The sequence below is a fragment of the Salmo salar genome, chromosome ssa15, assembly GCF_905237065.1.
Source record: "Salmo salar chromosome ssa15, Ssal_v3.1, whole genome shotgun sequence".
Classification (NCBI taxonomy): domain Eukaryota; kingdom Metazoa; phylum Chordata; class Actinopteri; order Salmoniformes; family Salmonidae; genus Salmo; species Salmo salar.
In genome coordinates, this window is record NC_059456.1 from 89,669,967 (window position 1) to 89,690,340 (window position 20,374).

Consider the following 20,374-nt stretch of genomic DNA (forward strand, 5'->3'; position numbering starts at 1 on the left):
TAATAATAATAATATATGCTAGAGAGAACCAGTGATATAATAATAATAATAATAATAATATATGCTAGAGAAAACCAGTGATATAATAATAATAATAATAATAATAATATATGCTAGAGAGAACCAGTGATATAATAATAATAATAATAATAATAATAATATATGCTAGAGAACCAGTGATATAATAATAATAATAATAATAATAATATATGCTAGAGAGAACCAGTGATATAATAATAATAATATATGCTAGAGAGAACCAGTGATATAATAATAATAATAATAATATATGCTAGAGAGAACCAGTGATAATAATAATAATATATGCTAGAGAGAACCAGTGATATAATAATAATAATAATAATAAATGCTAGAGGGAAGCAGTGATAATAATAATAATACATGCTAGAGAGAACCAGTGATATAATAATAATATATGCTAGAGAGAACATGTGATATAATAAAAATAATAATATATGCTAGAGAGAACCAGTGATATAATAATAATAATAATAATATATGCTAGAGAACCAGTGATATAATAATAATAATAATAATATATGCTAGAGAGAACCAGTGATATAATAATAATAATATATGCTAGAGAGAACCAGTGATATAATAATAATAATAATAATAATATATGCTAGAGAAAACCAGTGATATAATAATAATAATAATAATAATAATATATGCTAGAGAGAACCAGTGATATAATAATAATAATAATAATAATAATATATGCTAGAGAACCAGTGATATAATAATAATAATAATAATAATATATGCTAGAGAGAACCAGTGATATAATAATAATAATATATGCTAGAGAGAACCAGTGATATAATAATAAAAATAATAATATATGCTAGAGAACCAGTGATATAATAATAATATATGCTAGAGAGAACCAGTGATATTATAATAATAATAATATATGCTAGAGAGAACCAGTGATATAATAATAATAATAATAATAATATATGCTAGAGAGAACCAGTGATATAATAATAATAATAATAATAATATATCCTAGAGAGAACCAGTGATATAATAATAATAATAATAATAATAATAATAATATATGCTAGAGAGAAAAAGTGATATAATAATAATAATAATAATATATGCTAGAGAGAACCAATAATATAACAACAATAATAATAAATGCTAGAGAGAACCAGTGATATAATAATAATAATAATAATATATGCTAGAGAGAACCAGTGATATAATAATAATATATGCTAGAGAGAACCAGTGATATAATAATAATAATAATAATAATAATAGTATATGCTAGAGAGAACCAGTAATATAATAATAATAATATATGCTAGAGAGAACCAGTGATATAATAATAATAACAATAATAATAACATATGCTAGAGAGAACCAGTGATATCTAAAGAGTCTTCTTAGCAGAAGAGTTTACATACTTAAGGACAGACGTTCCGCTAGCGGAGCCTCACCAATATCCAATGGTAGAGCGTGGCGCGAAATACAAATACCTCAAAAATGCTATAACTTCAATTTCTCAAACATATGACTATTTTACACCATTTTAAAGACAAGACTCTCGTTAATCTAACCACATTGTCCGATTTCAAAAAGGCTTTACAGCGAAAGCAAAACATTAGATTATGTCAGGAGAGTACCCTGCCAAAAATAATCACACAGCCATTTTCAAAGCAAGCATATATGTCACAAAAACCAAAACCACAGCACTAACCTTTGATGATCTTCATCAGATGACACTCCTAGGACATTATGTTATACAATACATGCATGTTTTGTTCAATCAAGTTCATATTTATATCAAAAACCAGCTTTTTACATTAGCATGTGATTTTCAGTACTAGCATACCCACCGCAAACTTCCGGTGAATTTACTAAATTACTCATGATAAACGTTCACAAAAAACATAATTATTTTAAGATTTATAGATACAGAACTCCTTTATGCAATCGCGGTGTCAGATTTTAAAATAGCTTTTCTGCGAAAGCACATTTTGCAATATTCTGAGTACATAGCCCGGCCATCACGGCTAGCTATTTTGACACCTACCAAGTTTGGGACAACCTAAACTCAGAATTACTATTAGAAAAATTGGATTACCTTTGCTGTTCTTCGTCAGAATGCACTTCCCAGGACTTCTACTTCAACAACAAATGCTGTTTTGGTTTCAAATAATCCATAGTTATATCCAAATAGCTCTGTTTTGTTCGTGCGTTCAGGTCACTATCCGAAGGGTGACGCGCGAGCGCATTTCGTGACAAAAAAAATCAAAATATTCCATTACTGTACTTCGAAGCATGTCAAACGCTGTTTAAAATACATTTTTATGCTATTTTCTCATAAAATAGCGATAATATTCCAACCGGGCGACGTTGTATTCATTCAAAGGCTGAAAGAACAAAATGGAGAATTCTCGTGAACGCGCCTCTCAGTCTCACTGTTCCCAGGCTGACCACTAACACATTCTCCTGCTGTTCTTTGCCCAGAGACAGCAGACACCCCATTACACTTTCTGGCGCCTTCTGAGAGGCAATGGAAGCCTTGTTACAGTACAGATGCTGTACAGATTACAGTACAGATGCTGTGTTTTCGATAGAGATGCTACAGAAGGACAACAAATTGTCAGACAGGGCACTTCCTGTATGGAATCTTCTCAGGTTTTGGCCTGCCATATGAGTTCTGTTATACTCACAGACACCATTCAAACAGTTTTAGAAACTTTAGAGTGTTTGCTATCCAAATCTACTAATTATATGCATATTCTAGTTTCTGGGCAGGAGTAGTAACCAGATTTAATCGGGTACGTTTTTTTATCCGGCCGTGAAAATACTGCCCCCTATCCCAAACAGGTTAAGACTGCTGAGCAGACAGCCTCCCTCTCTCTCTCCCCTTATTTACAGAGACCTACCTCACCCTGGCATGTGTTAGAGATGCATGAGAAGGAGGAAGGTCTTTACTTGAGAAGAGAGAAGGAGAGAGAAAAGTGGGAAAGGGGAAATGAGGAAAGATCCACGGTGAAACCACACGGTGAGCAGAGCAGAGCGAGAGTGAGAGGGTTAGGGAATGAGAGGGGAATTATAGGTGCTGTACTAATGGATTAAAAGTCTAACACACGTAATCTGGTTTAAACAGGAAGATCTAATACTGAGAGCAGCCACACCACTCACTGTTAATTCTTCTCTTCCATCCCCTTCTCTTCAGGATTGGCCATGTAGCTCTGTGTGTGTGTGTGTGTGTGTGTGTGTGTGTGTGTGTGTGTGTGTGTGTGTGTCCGCTCCTGTACCTGTCAGTGTGGCTGGCAGGTTGCTGGCCCATAGCTCTGTGCTGTGCTGCAGGGCTCTGCTTGGCTGAACTGGTTTCCGATGCAGGGCCACTATTCTCTAAAAGAACACAGAAGACTTACAGTATGGAATGTCTTGCAAACTAATATTTCATCCTCTCCAACCTTTCCTTTTTCACTTTATCCACAGTAAACAATACTACAGAATCCCATATCAAGTAGGGCTCAATTTCCCAGAGTGCAGTGTGTCTGTGGAAGGTCTCACCATCCTCTGGCACCACAGTGAGGGTGACAGTGTTGCCGGCCTCCTTGATGAGTTGGACGATGTCGTTGTGGGACAGATCCATGATGGACTGGGAGTTTACCGCTGAGATATGGTCGCCCACCTTCAGCTGACCGCTACGGTCTGTGGGGCTGCCCTCGATGATGCGACCAATCTTGTGGGGGATAACTGAAGCATCAGAGAGTGAAAGAGACGACAGGACCATTTAGCTCTGCTCTGTCAGGTTTTAGTGCAGATGGTGCTTGTAAAGCAGTTATGGTTTTTCATTGTATCAAAGCAGTATTGGCCCAGCGTTGTCCGGGTTAGGGGAAGGTTTGGTCGGGGTAGGCCGTCATTGTCAAATAAGATTTTGTTCTTAACCGACTTGCCTAAAGGTACAAATAATAATTATTTAAAAAACAAGTATTCAATAAGCTAAATAAAGCTATAATACTCATTTTTGACAATTTCAACCATACACAATTTGAAAGAGTCTTTATATTGTCCTTTGTCATCTCCCTCATAGGAAGTACTTCATGTTTCTTCACTACTCCATGCCTCCTGTCTGTACCATTAGTTCAGTGTACAAACAAACTCAAGTACTGATAGACAGAAAGACATGGAGAGACAAAAGGAGTGACAGAAAGGGAGAGAGATGGCATGCTGCGTGGATCAATACCATGCTCTGTGTGTTACACAATCAGTAATAAGAAGAGATTAAACAGCTTGGAAAGACCAATTATGCAAAAACAAAGCTATTTTCTCTACTTAAATCTACTTGAAATAAGAGGCATTGAAAATAGTCTACATTGTGATTGAGTGGAATACAAGCATGGAGGTTATGTTTTGTATTGGAGGGAACTGTCTCTAAATTGCCAAACAGCATCATCCATACAGAGTTGGAGTATAGAGTTGGAATACATCTCACCTCCGGGAGGAGGCTTGTTCTTGGAGGTAAGGATGACGAAGCCGAAGCCTTCGTTGTCTTTGCGTTGCAGGGTGACGTCGTAGCATTCTGGTTGGTGGGGGGAGCTGGCCGTAGGGGCCTGGATGCGGGGCAGCTTGGGGGAGCCGTTGACCAGGGCTGGAGCCACCTGCTGCTGACCACTACCACCGTCCTCCTCTCCACTGCCCTCTGATCCCACACGCACAGAGAGAAATCCTTTTATAAAATCCTTTTATATGTCTACATTTTATTCATGTAATTGTCTAGTTGTTTATGGTCTCTCTCTCACAGCCATTCTTATGAAAGCTCAAAGGTATGAGTTAAGACCACTTTATTGGTCAATTGCATACACACGTTCCAACCTCAATTTGACTTCCGCTTTTAACCCAACTCCTCCGAAAGACACACATACATCAGTGGAGGCTGGTGAGAGAAGCTATAGGAGGAAGGGCTCATTGTAATGGCTGGAATGTAATTAATGGAACGGTATCAAACACATCAAACATATGGAAACCACGTTTGACTCCGTTCCATCCATTTCATTCCAGCCATTATAATGAGTCCATCCTCCTATAGCTCCACCCACCAGCCTCCACTGACATACATATACAGGTTTTGGAGAGCTGCGGGGGGCTGCCACACTGAGCGCCCGTGGGAGCTGTTGTTGTGGGGGGTTAAGTGCCTTGCTCAAGGGCACAACGACAGGCATGTAGGATTTGATACGAGCCTCCAGTTGCCAGCTCACTTCTCGTCAGATATTTCCCGTCGGATTGCTGACTCGCCTCTCTAACCGGTAAGCTTTCTGCCTCCCCTTAAAGTTGTTTATAATGCTCAGTTTAGGCCACCACATGATTCATTTTAGGCTGTATCAATGTCATACTAGAGTTTATTTTCAAATGAACCCCACAATTACTGTATAGAAAGACTCACTGATGTGTGTTTGGCATATCTGAATTGTGCACAGAATAGGAAATAAATATTTGGAAAGGAAATGTTTGTTAAGTCAATTCTGCCTCAGTCAATCTTTCATGAGTAGCCTATGTGTTTGTTTTCTTGAATCTTTGTCTTGTCAACTCATGCCTTGATTCTAACCACAAAGAGTATATGATTGATGCTTCATTTCCTCCAGTAAGATCATGTCTGTCATTCAAAGCAATTTCAAAAGTTCTCTCTCTTGTCATAGATGCTTATTTTTGTGCTTAAACAAAGCTGCTGTATACTGCGTGGGCTTCAGTCTGTCAGAACAGAACTCATCTTGTTTTCTGTGTGCCATGGAAATCTTCCCCTCCAACTGGATCTTATTCCACAGCTCTTCACACAATTATCAGCACTTTTCGAAGAGATGCATAAACACTCAAACACAAATTTCTCTTTCTTTCTCAATCTTTCTCTCCTCTCAAAGCCAACTGCCTACTCACAGTCACAGTCACAGTCACACTCACACCCAGCCACCCACCTACCTGTATGTGTCCGTTTCCTGCGGACTGTCAACATGACCTGTCCGTTGCGGGCAGCGTTGGTCATCAGCTCCAGCACATGCTTGTGAGACTTGCCCTTGACTGGCACCCCGTCGATACACATGAGTTCATCACCTGCCCGAAGACGTCCGTCCTTCTCTGCCGCGCCCAGGGGCACGATGGCACCAATGTACACCTGGCGCAGGCAGAAAGGCAGGTATGATGACATTTATTTAAGACACTCAAACACAGGGGGATAACTGTAACCAGATATAGAGCCAGTTTCCCAGACCCAGATTAAAAAAACATGGTAAAACCCATTTAAAGCACTATTAACTAGGCTTAACCCAGTTCCGGGAAAGCAGCCCACAGTGTGCCCAGAGTCTTATTTTAATGCTGGCTGAAGCAGGATAGAGCAGTCTCTCTGGGTGGGTACTTACGGGCTGATCTGGCCCCTCTCCTCCTAAGACTCGGAAACCAAAGCCCGACTCCTGGTTCCTCTTGATGAAGACATCTAGGTCCTTGGTGTTGGGGGCTGGATAAACAGGGAAAGACAGGCAGAAGGACACACTGGGTTAACTCACTATTGCTAGTGAAGAATAGCCAGATACTGTGCAGTGGAATGATAAGACTTGGACAACCTGCTAAGTAATATCAGTCTGACAGGTGGAAAATGGGAACTACAGTCTCTTGTGACAGACTGAACATTTAAAAGTACCAGCCAAGCAGAGTGTTGTGAGAGACTGGATAGAGACTGTCCGTCAGTCAGGTTAGAGGGGTTTGTGTATACTCACGTTTGCTGTCCAGCAGGGCCTTGGACTTGAGGTAGAGTTCTGAGGGGTCAGGCTTGGGGGAGGCTGAGAGGATGCTGTTGGGGGAAAAGGGGAGGGGCTGTGGGGCGGGGGTCAGGGCTGGCTCTGGGGTGCTGAGGGTCTCTGTGCTGGTTGTCATCTCCTTCTCCTTTCTCTCCTGCCTCTGCTGAGACATGGGAGCAGTGCACTGCAAAACAACAAACAAGAGGATTCAATTAAAACTATGTATTTTATTCATATCATGGTTTTAACATAGACAGTATACAATAACCTACAACTCAGACACTGAGGGTAATAGTGTTGGATTTAGGAAGAGAGTTACTTTTCTTCTTTAGCCCCAAACTACACTTAGGAGTTTTCCCCCTAGTGTCTACAGTGCTGGCCTTAACTCTACTAACACAGTCCCTTATAAAGCTGAATGATAATACTTTCACTGAGCCAAAGCCTTATATCTGGACTCAGTTATATATCTCAATATAAGGCTCTGTCTGCACTGATTCTGAGCTGTGTACAAAGGCTTGTTGCTGACCCAGTAGACTCCTCTAGTCTGCTGTTCAGAGAAGGCAGCCCTCTAAGAATGTATCTGCTGCGCTCTAGGAACAGAACTGTTGAACATGGCTTAACAGCTCACACCACTGCTACATACTACAGGTACTACCAGCCAGGATGTTAAGTAGCTGTTTGCCAGGAGCACATTCACACACTCCAGTCAGCCGGTTGCCTCCAAAAATAAAACCACTGTGTGTGTGTGTGGATGTGTGTGTGTTTGTGGCTCGCAACTCGTGTTAGCTCTTTGAATAATTGCTCTCTACAGCAGACGACTCTGATTGCTGGTGGGGGAAAGAAACTAAGACAAAGTTATATCACGATTGTTTTAATAATTCATCTCCTGTCTGGTGTTTAAAAGCGCCGTGTTTCTGTCTCTGTTCCTAAACTCACTTGACACTTTCTACAGTATCTGTCCCAAACGGCACTTTTTCCCCCCTACATAGTGCACTACTTTTGACCAAAGCCCTATAGGCCCTGGTCAAAAGAAGTGCACTATATAGGGAATAGGTTGCCATTTGGGACGAAACCGCTGTCATTAGAATACCCTGTAGAGGCCAAGGGGAGAGATTCTCTGTGAGAGAGTCTCTGTGCGAGAGTCTCTGTGAGAGAGGAGAGAGTGAGGAGAGAGTCTCTGAGAGAGGAGAGAGTCTCTGTTAGAGAGGAGGGAGTGAGGAGAGAGTGAGGAGAGAGAGGAGAGAGTGTGAGAGAGGAGAGCAGGAGGAGGAGAGAAGGAGCAGGGTGATTAAAAGCATTTCTTTTAACTTACAGGTTTTAGAGACTTCACGGGAGATGTCTGACCTGGGGGCTGGAGAGAGAGGGAGAGAGATAAAAAAAAATAGAAAGATGACTCAATACAGTAGAAGAAGAGCATTTACTATTGAGGACAGGTTCACATGCCATATTGGGTGACTGGGTTATTGTGATGGAGGTCTGATAGATTATTATACATCTCTGTTTCCCCACACCATTGACCCTGCTCTGCTGTAAAACAGTACATTGTCATTCATCATAGAAGATGACTGTTTCCCCTAGAGACACACTCTGCCCTACATAATGAGTGGTAACCATGACAGCCCCATACATCTCTATATCCTCTCCCTGTTCTCCTCTCTGATACTAGGATCATGGATCAACTTGGATCAGGATCATGGTTCAACTTGACCAGTAGGTGGTACTATGCTCAAGCAGCAGCATGGGAAGGATCTCTGACGTCAACACAGAGAAACAGACTTAGGTAAGGGGGATGAGATGTGCCCACCAAGGGTTAACCTTGTCATTTATTCTCCACACCTGTTGCTACCATTCCACAGTAACACTCCATTCAGATAATCAGCATTAGACCTTCCACCCTCATCGAAAAAAGCCCATTGACCATGAAAAGAAGCCCAGTGACCATTAAAAGAAGCCCAGTAACCATCAAAAGAAGCCCAGTGGTGTATATCTGTATTGCGCACCAAAAATACTAACAGTCTTGATGAAAATGTAATCAGGTAACAATAATGTAAATGTATTTATGTGCATAATTGTCATTTTATCCACTGTACTATGTTTTGTTTATGCATACATGTGTATAGATGATGTAATGCATTCTAGATGACGCCTGTACCATGTTTGACTAGGATTGTTTTTAGTTTCTCAAAACTCTATTTAAGTGGTCCACAATGTGTATTATTGTATCATTGTGGAGGGACACTTTAATAAAATGTTCTAACTCTTACACAACACACAGGTAGCAGTCACTAGTCAGCACCTTTTCATTGACCATGGTGAAAATTCCCATAGGTATTACCAGTACCGCCTAGGGCAAGCACCATTATTGCACAGCGGAAGCACCCTTGAGTGAGCTGGATAGTGCTTGGGGCCAACCCAGCAGCTCCTGTTCTCCCTCTCTATGGCTGTCAGTGGTGGAGAGCTACTGTTACCCCCTGGTCATAGACCCAAGGTTCTATACCTCAGCCCCTAGGTGACTTCCTGATGACCCTGCCAGCCCCTCCACCAGTCTCCCCTCATTCTCCCATGGAGGAGTCAACAGTATAACCTGATTCTGCTCCCTCCCCCAGGCCGTTCTCAGGACAGACTCTTCACAGTACAGGAGTCAGGAGTTGGCACCCAACATCTCTGGCTGAACATACTGCTTCTTGACTCATTAGAATTTTTCGTTTTTTAAACAACTAATGGACCGACGTCAGTTCAATTACTTGAGCTCAATGTGCAGTTTCTGTAGAGATAAATCAGATCCAGCCTGAATTGTGCGATGTATTATGAAGTTGTAGTTTCCAACAGCCCAATATTCTACATGTTTAGCTCAGAAAACGTGGTAATTAACCACAATGACCATAATACCTTCCGCTCTCGCTTAAATTTGTCCGGTCTGTGCAGAGCAAGACATGGGGACGGAGGGAAGAGAGAACGCTGGATGGAGAGAAATAGAAACCAGTTGATTCGTGAGCCTGAAAATACGTGATCTAAGTGATTGATGTTGGTATTCAGCAGTCATAAAAGTAATTATTTACTTTGAAGAACTACTAAAGGAGTGATTTTGTCAGATGGTATAGACAGCTGCTATGTAGAGATGACTTGATAATAAAGTCATCAAATGAAACAAATATTGAATTAAAGTAAAGCAATGTAAATAAATGATGGTTAATAAGTGGTAATCAGTAATGGCCAGTCACTAATATTATGGGACTTTTATGAATAGTTTTTTTCTGTGTTGTTACATCCTTCAATCCACATAATGCATAGTGCATTTATTAATGTCTAAACATTTTTACCAAAACCGAACCGACCTCTAATCACTCAGCACAATTCGGACTCTTCAGAGCACACGTCACTAGGAGAACATACTGTATCTTCACCATTACTCTCCACTTCACAAAATGTCAGACTGCCTGCCATTGAAGTCTGAGCTGAGAGATAACTACTAGTGCTGGAAAATGCCAGGTACCTCAAAATACAAGATCATCGATATGATATGCATTGCGATTCTCACTATTCTATATGTATTGCGATTAGATACTGTGATTTTATTGTAATTCGATGTTCCAATTCAAGAGCCATGAGAAAATGAGCTTTGATCAGCCATGGAAAAAGTGCTAAAAAAACAAATTGGCTCCATATTTAAAAAGAAGATGGAGAACAAGCTATGAATACTGGAATTTGTGCAGGTACAGAAAATTGCTAAAAATATTGCAATATTGTCAAAACGATACGATATATCGTCAAAAATAATATACTACATTTTTCCCCCCCATCATGAATCACTACCTAGCCAAACACTACAGTTGTCTGAATATATCTTGCACTAGCATACCCTTCTCCTCCTCCCCCCTCTCCGGTCAAGGTGCAGAGGTGCAAATGGGAAATGGATAGTGGATCGATAGTGGGATAGACTAGAGCATGAAATTGCTTTATTAAACGGTGGGTGGCTCTGGGGCTGGCTTCTGGGAGGGCCGGCTGCTTAGGAGCTGAACGGCCATCTAACATACTTCCTCTAGGAACTACTATTACCACATCTTCACAGCAGCATGACCCAGTCAGACTACGGTGGAAGTAATCAGTTTGGTCTGGCAGCTCCTCTGAACACAGGTATGTTGACTGGGATGAAGGCATGCACTGCCACACTCCTATCATAACAACGCTGATTACCAAGGCCTAGGGCAGTGGTTTCCAACCAGGGGTAGGACACCTAGGGGTACTTGGTCTTACCACAGGGGGTACTTGAGAAGACTCATGAGACCATAGGCCTACTGGGCAGAGGAAAATTCAGTTGGTGGTACAGTAACCAAAAAAAGGTGGGCAACCACTGGTCTACGGCAAGCCCATACACTACTGCATAGAAGAAGCAGTTTTGTGATACACATCTTAGTGATACTCTTATGACTGTCTCAACTGAACACCAGAAATGACCTTGCTCAAGGCGTACACTCTCTAGTATAGACTGAGGGAAAGTGCATATTGCATAGGGGAAGCAGCTGTAATGCACAGCTTTATAATATCATAACGGATAAGTCTGTCCCACCTCCTCTGAGGACTAGCACGTTGACCTCGCTGCCCACAGGTAGGTCTTTGAGGATGTCCACCACCTGGGAGTGGCTCATTGTCTGGACGTTCTGACGGTTGATCTCCTTGATTACATCACCCTTCAGCAGGCCATGACACCACTGGGCATCTAGGATCATCTTCACCTGGGATTACATTAGTTAGGTTACATTACATTACATTATATTGGATTAGTTTAACCTATATAAGATTAGATGAAAGTACATTGGGTAAATCTTTACTGTAGGCTTCCTTATATATACCACTCATCAAGTTGTTACAATGCCTACTACTACATAAGGCTTTACACAGAGGTGTTCTCTAGCTCAGTGGTTTACTAACTTCTTGACCCTTGACCTCCAAAAAGTAGCGGTTCAAAGCTTGCGACCCCTACGCACAATCACTGCGCAAATGTATCTCGTCATTACAGCCATAAACAGTGATGCATTTTCAAAACGCAAGATACAGAAATTGTATATATAGAAATGCAGAAACACCTGCATTTTGAGATGAAAGTCACTCATGTTAGCGGTCAGGAATATCATGTCACACTGTCCCTTCTCTGGAGTCCAGAGCAAGCAGGATCAAACGGCCTACCTGTATGCAGCAGGAGTCGCAGGATCGGATGGAAAGCATGGTCATTGGTCAACAGTCAAAAAGCACACCTTTTTGGTTCTGAAGCACTAATAACATGTTTTGAAACAAGAATTTGGTGCAATGCCGTAGGCTTACGTTAGTGACAAGATCGAATAAGCAAAGGTATAAATCTAAAATACAAATGGTAGGCTATATGTAGCCTATTAAAATATGTATGAAAAATATATGTTTTTCTCCATTCAGTTTCACACTCACAACCCCCCAAACCCTCATTGCACTATCTCACCTGACATGTGTTGATTGACAGTTTGCTGGTCCACTCAGAGGGCTGAGTGTTTCACTAGCCAATCTGTTTTTTTGCAAGTGCTATACTGTCTCTGGCTGCGTGGAGAGTAATCCACAGAGAGTGTGCAACAAAACGAGTGACAAAATATTACAAAACCAAAGTTGAGTCAAAGTCGAGTCCCAAGTCTTGAGGCTCCAAGTCCAAGTCAAGTCATTTTATTTTCTATCGAGTCTCAAGTCATCAAATTTGTGACTCGAGTCAGACTCCAGTCCAAGTCATCTGACTCGAGTCCACACCTCTGGCATTATAACACCAGTCATACATAAGGGGGGCTATGGTAAAGTGTTACCGGAAATTCATTCAATACATTTTACCTTCTGGCCCAGGGGGCAGTCTGCGATGGCAAAGCCGAACCCTCCTGGCCCCTTCACCAGGGGTACGCCCACCAGCTCCGGCTGCAACAGCGTGGGGTCTGGACCCTCAGGGTAGTGGCGCCCCCCGTTGGACATGGCTGGGACAGCTGTTGTCTGTCAATCAATTCATCAAATCACCCAAATCTATTTATATAGCCCCTTTTTACATCAGCAGTTTTCAAAAAGTGTTTTTACAGTAACCCAGGCTAGACCCATGACAGCAAGCAAAAACAGAAGCACAGTGGCCAGGAAAAACTCCCTAAAAGGAAGAAACCTAGGGAGGAACTGGTTGTACTGTACCTGTCTTGGGAGGGTGCCGTCTGGGCTGGTGACATAGTGTATCTCCTGGGGGTTAGAGGTCAAAAGTGAAGGGCTGGCTTCGGGGGCCAGGGCTGTGGCTACGTCCCACGAGGAGGCATCGTCACCCCCACTGGGGTCCTCAGGGAGGGGGTAACCCCGACATAGCACCATGTCCACGTACTGGTTGACTGGGATAGACTGGAACATCTGAACCACATCAGCATGAGTCTTCCCCAGGACACACAGCCCGTTGATGTCCACGATGACGTCACCTGGTAGAGTAGAGGGAGAGGAGAGGAAGAAGGGAGAAGGACGTGTCAATATCAGCATTGGCAACTGTCTTTAAAATGGGAGAGTGCTGTGGTTAGTTGTGGCACTATACCCAGTCCACCAACACCAGACCCAGTCCACTAACACACAATTCAGTTTGCATAATGTTTAGCGCAGACAGTGCCCGCATGAAGGCATCGTTGGTCAGGAGCTGAAATATGTTTCCTTGGAGTCTGCTCCATAAACAACTGCTTTGGGGTTGATGAATGAACAAGGAAGTAAGGTACAGCCTAACACTCTCTCCTTCCCCTCATCCTCCATCATTCCGGCCTGGGTGTATTAAGTCAGCTAGCCCCAGCCAGATCAATAAAGATTAGGAAAATGTGCTCAGCTTATCTCCAGCCAAAACAAAAGCAGGAAACTCCCAACACCGCTAGCTAGCTGGGAGCAGTGGTGTAAAGTACTTAAGTAAAAAATACTTTAAAGTAGTACTTAAGTCGTTTTTTGGGGCATCTGTACTTTACAATTTATATTTTTGGCAACTTTTACTTCACTAAATTCCTAAAGAAAAGTATGGACTTTTTACTCCATACATTTTCCCTGACACCCAAAAGTACTTGTTACATTTTGACAGGAAAATGCTCCAATTCACACACTTATCAAGAACATCCCTGGTCATCTCTACTGCCTCTGATCTGGCGGACTCACTAAACACAAATGCTTCGTTTGTAAATTATGTCTGAGTGTTGGAGTGTGCCCCTGGATATCCATCAATAAAAATAAAAAAATGAAAATTGTGCCATCTGGTTTGCTTAATATAAGGAACTTGAAATAATTTATACTTTCACTTTTGATACTTAAGTACATTTTAGCAATTCCATTTACTTTTGATACTTAAGTATATTTAAAACCAAGTACTTTTTAACTTTTACTCAATTAGTATTTTACTGGGTGACTTTCACTTTTACTTCAGTCATTTTATATCAAGGTATCTTTACTTTTACTCAAGTATGACAATTGAGTATTTTTTCCACCACTGGCTGGGAGTCCCCTGAAGGATCCACCAAGCACAGTCAATAGCTGTTGCTAACAAACACATCTAACGTTTCACTGTTGTTCAAATGAGCTGAACAAACTAGCTTAAAGGAGAAAGGACAACACAGTCAAACACCGACAGGGAAAAACACTGGTAAATAAACCCATACTGTACATACACGCACGCACACACGCACACACACACACAGGTCAGAGTGTGTAGCACACTTAGTACGCATGGTTCAGGGACAGGGAAATGTATGTGAAATGGATCCTATCTTATGATAGTGTTCTATCAATTAGATGGCACCCAGGGGAAATGAGACATGGAAAAATGTGTTCTCATCTTGTAGTCATTAGAGTTTTAAGCAATAACACTGTGGTTGTTGTCACACAATACTGTGTTTGTCACGCCCTGACCTTAGAGATCCTTGTTATTCTCTATGTTTGACACGGGTGGAAAATTCTATGTTTTCTGTTTCTTTGTTTTTGGGCCGAGTGTGGTCCCAATCAGAGGCAGCTGTCTATCGTTGTCTCTGATTGGGAATCATACTTAGGCCGCCTGTTTTCCACCTGAGTTTGTGGGATCTTGTTTTCTGTTTAGCATCTGTACATGACAGAACTGTGCGCTTTCGTTTTGTTACTTTGGTATTTTGTTGAAGTGTTTTGTGAAATAAAGTATCATGAACACTTTCCACGCTGCGCCTTGGTCCACTTCTACCACCAACGAGAGCCGTTACAGTGTTCTAACGTGTCATCCCATAATGCATAATCTGACATGATTTATATAAATATTATATTTATATTACACAATAAACAAATCATTATTATATTACTACCATATATCTGATCTCTACGAAAGTCTAGAAAGGACATATGAATAAAAAAAATATTCCTTTGTTATGTCGAGATCACAACTTATTCATCTCATGACCACTGCATAGTTGTTTTGGTCGATACCACGAGATAATTGTCTCATGATCACGACATAACAAACTCTATAAAGAGGAGTGGAGGTATTGACGGCTGAGGTGGCAGAGCCCACGGTGAATCAGCGCATACATTTCATGAGTTAGTTTATAAGTTAGAATGTTAGCAATCTAAATGTCCCTTCATTTGAGCTAACAGTGGGGCGGCAGGTAGCCTAGTGGGTATAGCGTTGGGCCAGTAACCAAAAGGTTGGTGGATCGAATCCCTGAGCTGACAAGGTAAAAATCTGTTGTTCTATCCCTGAACAAGGCAGTTAACCCACTGTTCCTAGGCTGTCATTGAAAATAAGAATTTGTTCTTAACTGACTTGCCTAGTTAAATAAAGGTTAAAACATTTTTTAAATCAGCTTGTGGGGCATTTAAGCCCTAAACGATGCCTGACAGGCAGCTCTGTCTCCCAGGCTCTTTGCCACGACCAAGACCACAGCCAATCGCATGTAAGCAACAATGCAGCTAACTTTCCTAGTCTTGAGAGCGGCTAGCTAGGTAGTCTCGTTAGCTAGCTAGTTTGTTTTCTATTCTGGTCGTTAGCTTGCATATCTGATACAGTATGTGTATGATTGTAAGGGGCACTTGTTTTATGGATGATATTTAAATTTGAGTGGGTGAGCTCTATTCCTGACAGGCTGATCAGATTACATTTCAGGCTCAGAGCTTGATAAGATTCAATAGCAGCCTCAGAGGCTGATAAGTCAGGATTCTGCCTTGTAGTTTCATAGATGGGTTAGATAGATAAGCCACCCTCATCTGTTTGCTCCATGGTTGCGAGCGCATCGTTTCTGTTGCTATACAACCAACACGTCAATAGGTAAAGTTCATTGCAGGCAGATTAGCAGCCAGTGCATTATGTATATGATCAAGAGAGGGTGCGCTTTATTCCTGGCAAGCTGATCAGATTCAATAGCAGCCTCAGAGGTTGATATGTCAGGATGCAGGCTTTTAGAATGTCTGCAAGGAGCCTTACATATGAAATAGCCTACAAGTCAGCCTCCTGATTTACAAGCCTCTGAGGCTGCTATTGAATCTGATCAGCATGCCAAGAATAGAGCTGGATGATATGCATCAGCCTATAAAGCACTGACAGCTAATCTGCCTGCAAGGAGCTTTACCATTGAAACAGCCTACAAGGCAGCATCCTGACACCAGCCTCTGAGGCTATTGAATCTGATCAGCCTGCCTGGAATAGAGCTCACCCCCTGGATCAGATATGCATCTGCCTATAAAGAAATTTGACAGCTAATCTGTCTTCAAGGAGCCTTACCTATGAAACAGCCTATGAGGCAGCATCCTGATTTATCAGCATCTGAGGCTGACATTTAATCTGATCAACCTGTCAGGGATGGAGCTCACCCACTGTAAATGTAAATATTATCCATGAACTATATATCAGTTATGCAAGCTAACAACCAGCATTGTCACGACTTCCGCCGAAGTCGGTCCCTCTCCTTGTTCGGGCGGCGTTCAGCGGTCGACGTCACCGGCCTTCTAGCCATCGCCGATCCACTTTTCATTTTCCATTTGTTTTGTCCTTGTATTACACACCTGATTTCAATCCCCCAATTACTTGTTAATTATTTAACCCTGTGTTCCCCCATGTTTGTTTGTGAGTGATTGTTTGTATGTAATACGGTCCATTATTGTGGGATAGATTATTACTTTGTATTCTTGATTCTTTGAGTAAATTACGTTTATTACTCATATCTGCTGTCCTGCGCCTGACTCCTCTACACCAGCTACACACAGGCTTATTACAAGCATAGATAACAAGCTAGCTTGCTAGCTAACAAGACTAACTAGCTAACTATCCATCTCACAAGATTAGCTAAGTTAGCTGCATTATTCTTTGCATGAGATTGACTGTGGTCTTGGCGGCAGGGCGCAGCCTGGGAGACGGCACAGCCTGGGAGACAGTGCTGCCTGTCAGACATTGTTCAGGGCTTAAATGCCCCAAGAGCGCATTGCGATCATTGCAGCCACAGGGCTCCTTAATGAGGTGGTTATCGTGCATCTGAACAAATGAATGGATGATGCGTGGTACTTCTGATTATGTAGTGATCTCGACAAAACAACTTTAGCTATGCAGTGATCATGAGACAAATAAGTTGTGATCTCGACATAGCGAGGGAATTTACATTTTATTAACAGTTTTCATATGTCCTCTCCATTTCAATGAGCCACTGGCAGCTATATACTAAAACCGCGGTGTGCGGTGTTTATTGAAGGCACTTTTGGCTATGTATACTGTATGTCATACAGTTGAAGTCGGAAGTTTACATACACTTAGGTTGGAGTCATTAAAACTTGTTTTTCAACCACTCCACAAATTTCTTGTTAACAAACTACAGTTTTGGCAAGTCGGTTAGGACATCTACTTTGTGCATGACACAAGTAATTTTTCCAACAATTGTTTACAGACAGATTATTTCACTTATAATTCACTGTATCACAATTCCAGTGGGTCAGAAGTTTACATACACTAAGTTGACTGTGCCTTTAAACAGCTTGAAAAATTCCAGAAAATTATGTCATGGCTTTAGAAGCTTCTGATAGGCTAATTGACATCATTTGAGTCAACTGGAGGTGTACCTGTGGATGTATTTCAAGGCCTACCTTCAAACTCAGTGCCTCTTTGCTTGACATCATGGGAAAATCAACAGAAATCAGCCAAGACCTCAGAAAAAAATTGTAGACCTCCACAAGTCTGGTTCATCCTTGGGAGCAATTTCCAAACGCCTGAAGGTACCACGTTCATCTGTACAAACAATAGTACGCAAGTATAAACACCATGGGACCACGCAGCCATCATACCGCTCAGGAAGGAGATGCATTCTGTCTCCTAGAGGTGAATGTACTTTGGTGCAAAAAAGGCAAATCAATCCCAGAACAACAGCAAAGGAACTTGTGAAGACATAACCTGAAAGGCTGCTCACCAAGGAAGTGCTGCTCCAAAATCACCATAAAAAAGCCAGACTATGGTTTGCAACTGCACATGGGGACAAAGATCGTACTTTTTGGAGAAATATCCTCTGGTTTGATGAAATAAAAATAGAACTGTTTGGCCATAATGACCATCGTTATGTTTGGAGGAAAAAGGGGGAGGCTTGCAAGCCGAAGAACACCATCCCAACCGTGAAGCACGGGGGTGGCAGCATCATGTTGTGGGGGTGCTTTGCTGCAGGAGGGACTCGTGCACTTCACAAAATAGATGGCATCACGAGGAGGAAAAATCATGTGGCTATATTGAAGAAACATCTCAAGACATCGGTCAGGAAGTTAAAGCTTGATCGCAAATGGGTCTTCCAAATGGACAATGACCCCAAGCATACTTCCGAAGTTGCGGCAAAATGACTTAAGGACAACAAAGTCAAGGTATTGGAGTGGCCATCACAAAGCCCTGACCTCAATCCCATAGAAAATGTATGGGCAGAACTGAAAAAGCGTGTGCGAGCAAAGAGGCCTTCAAACCTGACTCAGTTACACCAGCTCTGTCAGGAGGAATGGGCCAAAATTCACCCAATTTATTGTGGGAAGCTTGTGGAAGGCTACCCGAAACGTTTGACCCAAGTTAAACAATTTAAAGGCAATGCTACCAAATACTAATTTAGTGTATGTAAACTTCTGACCCACTGGGAATGTGATGAAAGAAATAAATCCTTCTCTCTACTATTATTCTGACATTTCACATTCTTAAAATAAAGTGGTGATCCTAACTGACCTAAGACACGGAATTTTTACTAGGAATAAATGGCAAGAATTGTGAAAAACTGAGTTTAAATGTATTTGGCTAAGGTGTATGGAAACTTCCGACTTCAACTGTACGTGATCCAAGATATACTGTATGACCACACTTATAGATATGCATGTTCGTAATAATCATAAGCATGTAAAGAAGCACAGCCAAGAGGCCTTCAGTATGAAATCTGAAATACTGTGTATAACTCCACTTCAAATCAGGGCGTTACCATAAACATAACGTGTGTGTACAGACAATGATAAATTAACCTTGTTGTGCGCTGTGTGTGTGTTTGTGTGTGTGCGTTCCTGCGTACAAGCATCTATGTGTACGTCTGAGTGTGTGTGGAATGTGTTTACATGCGCGTACAACACTCACCAGAGGTCATCTTGTTGTCGTGCGCGGCGGGCCCGTCTCGGAGCACGTTCTTCACCTGGAGGAACTCGTCATGGCGGTCGCCCCCAATGATGGTGAAGCCAAACCCCTGGGGGCTCTTCCTCAGATTTGTCCTCAGAATGGAGCCCTGGAGATGGGCTGGGTCCCGTACGAAACCCCTCACACCCACAACAGGCTCATCTGAAGGAGAGTGGAAGTGAGGGGAGAGGGAAGGAAGAGTGTGAGAGGGATGGAGAAAAGAGCAAAGAGAAAGAAAAAACCTTAGAGAAAGATGACTAAATACAAAAAAAGCACAGCAAGAGAGAGATGCAAATTGAGGAAGTACTGTACAAGCAAATGCCTAATTATTATGACTGTAATTCAGCTAATTGCTCTCAAACCTTAATGCCCCATTGAAGTATTTACTTTACAAATTAGTGACTATTAATTCTTTGTTTGTTTGTCGTATTATCATCACAAGGCCTGTCACTATTGTTCAGCTGCATTGATCTGACAGAGAAACCATGCTAGGCTAGCTGCTAGCGCTAATCCATTGATCTGAGAGAAACCACGCTAGGCTAGCTACTTGCACTAATTCACGATGAGAATCCACAATGAGAGAGATTACAGTGACGCTTATTCTATTCTGATATATCCATATGGGACAACTTCAAAGAACACCTGAAGTAGCAATCGTTATTTTGTATGGTAGGCGCAAGTTCACAGGCTGTTAGGCATCTGTCCCCTGTAACAGTGCAGGCTACCGCCACGGTGACAGGGAGCTGACAGCTACTCATCACTCAGACTGTCACTAATTCGACCAACACTCAAATCACACATCAAAATACAACATGGCAACAAAACATCCACATCAGCCTTATTCATTTGAAGAGCTGTCTGGTAACAAAGCACAGGCAAGAACTATGCTACTGCTGAACAGAGATGGCCTACTAGTCTTTTACTTAAGCCTGGCAGTGAAAATGACATACTGTAAAAAAGGAAAAAAGAA

At 41.7% G+C, this 20,374-nt stretch overlaps 1 protein-coding gene across 3 annotated transcripts in view; it reads right to left on the reverse strand.

The window, feature by feature from the left end:
* magi3a (membrane associated guanylate kinase, WW and PDZ domain containing 3a) overlaps positions 1-20,374 on the reverse strand; it is a 315,880-nt gene that overhangs the window by 17,635 nt on the left and 277,871 nt on the right. For all 3 annotated transcript variants that reach the window (XM_014146803.2, XM_045696258.1, XM_014146804.2), the window contains exons 9-19: positions 19,369-19,566; positions 12,963-13,234; positions 12,624-12,776; positions 11,347-11,512; positions 8,092-8,123; positions 6,759-6,963; positions 6,405-6,499; positions 5,968-6,160; positions 4,490-4,696; positions 3,565-3,750; positions 3,303-3,399 (exon numbers count right to left, since the gene is read on the reverse strand). In XM_014146803.2, the coding sequence (XP_014002278.2) occupies positions 3,303-3,399; positions 3,565-3,750; positions 4,490-4,696; positions 5,968-6,160; positions 6,405-6,499; positions 6,759-6,963; positions 8,092-8,123; positions 11,347-11,512; positions 12,624-12,776; positions 12,963-13,234; positions 19,369-19,566 (1,804 nt within the window). The remainder of the gene's footprint in view (positions 1-3,302; positions 3,400-3,564; positions 3,751-4,489; positions 4,697-5,967; positions 6,161-6,404; positions 6,500-6,758; positions 6,964-8,091; positions 8,124-11,346; positions 11,513-12,623; positions 12,777-12,962; positions 13,235-19,368; positions 19,567-20,374) is intronic.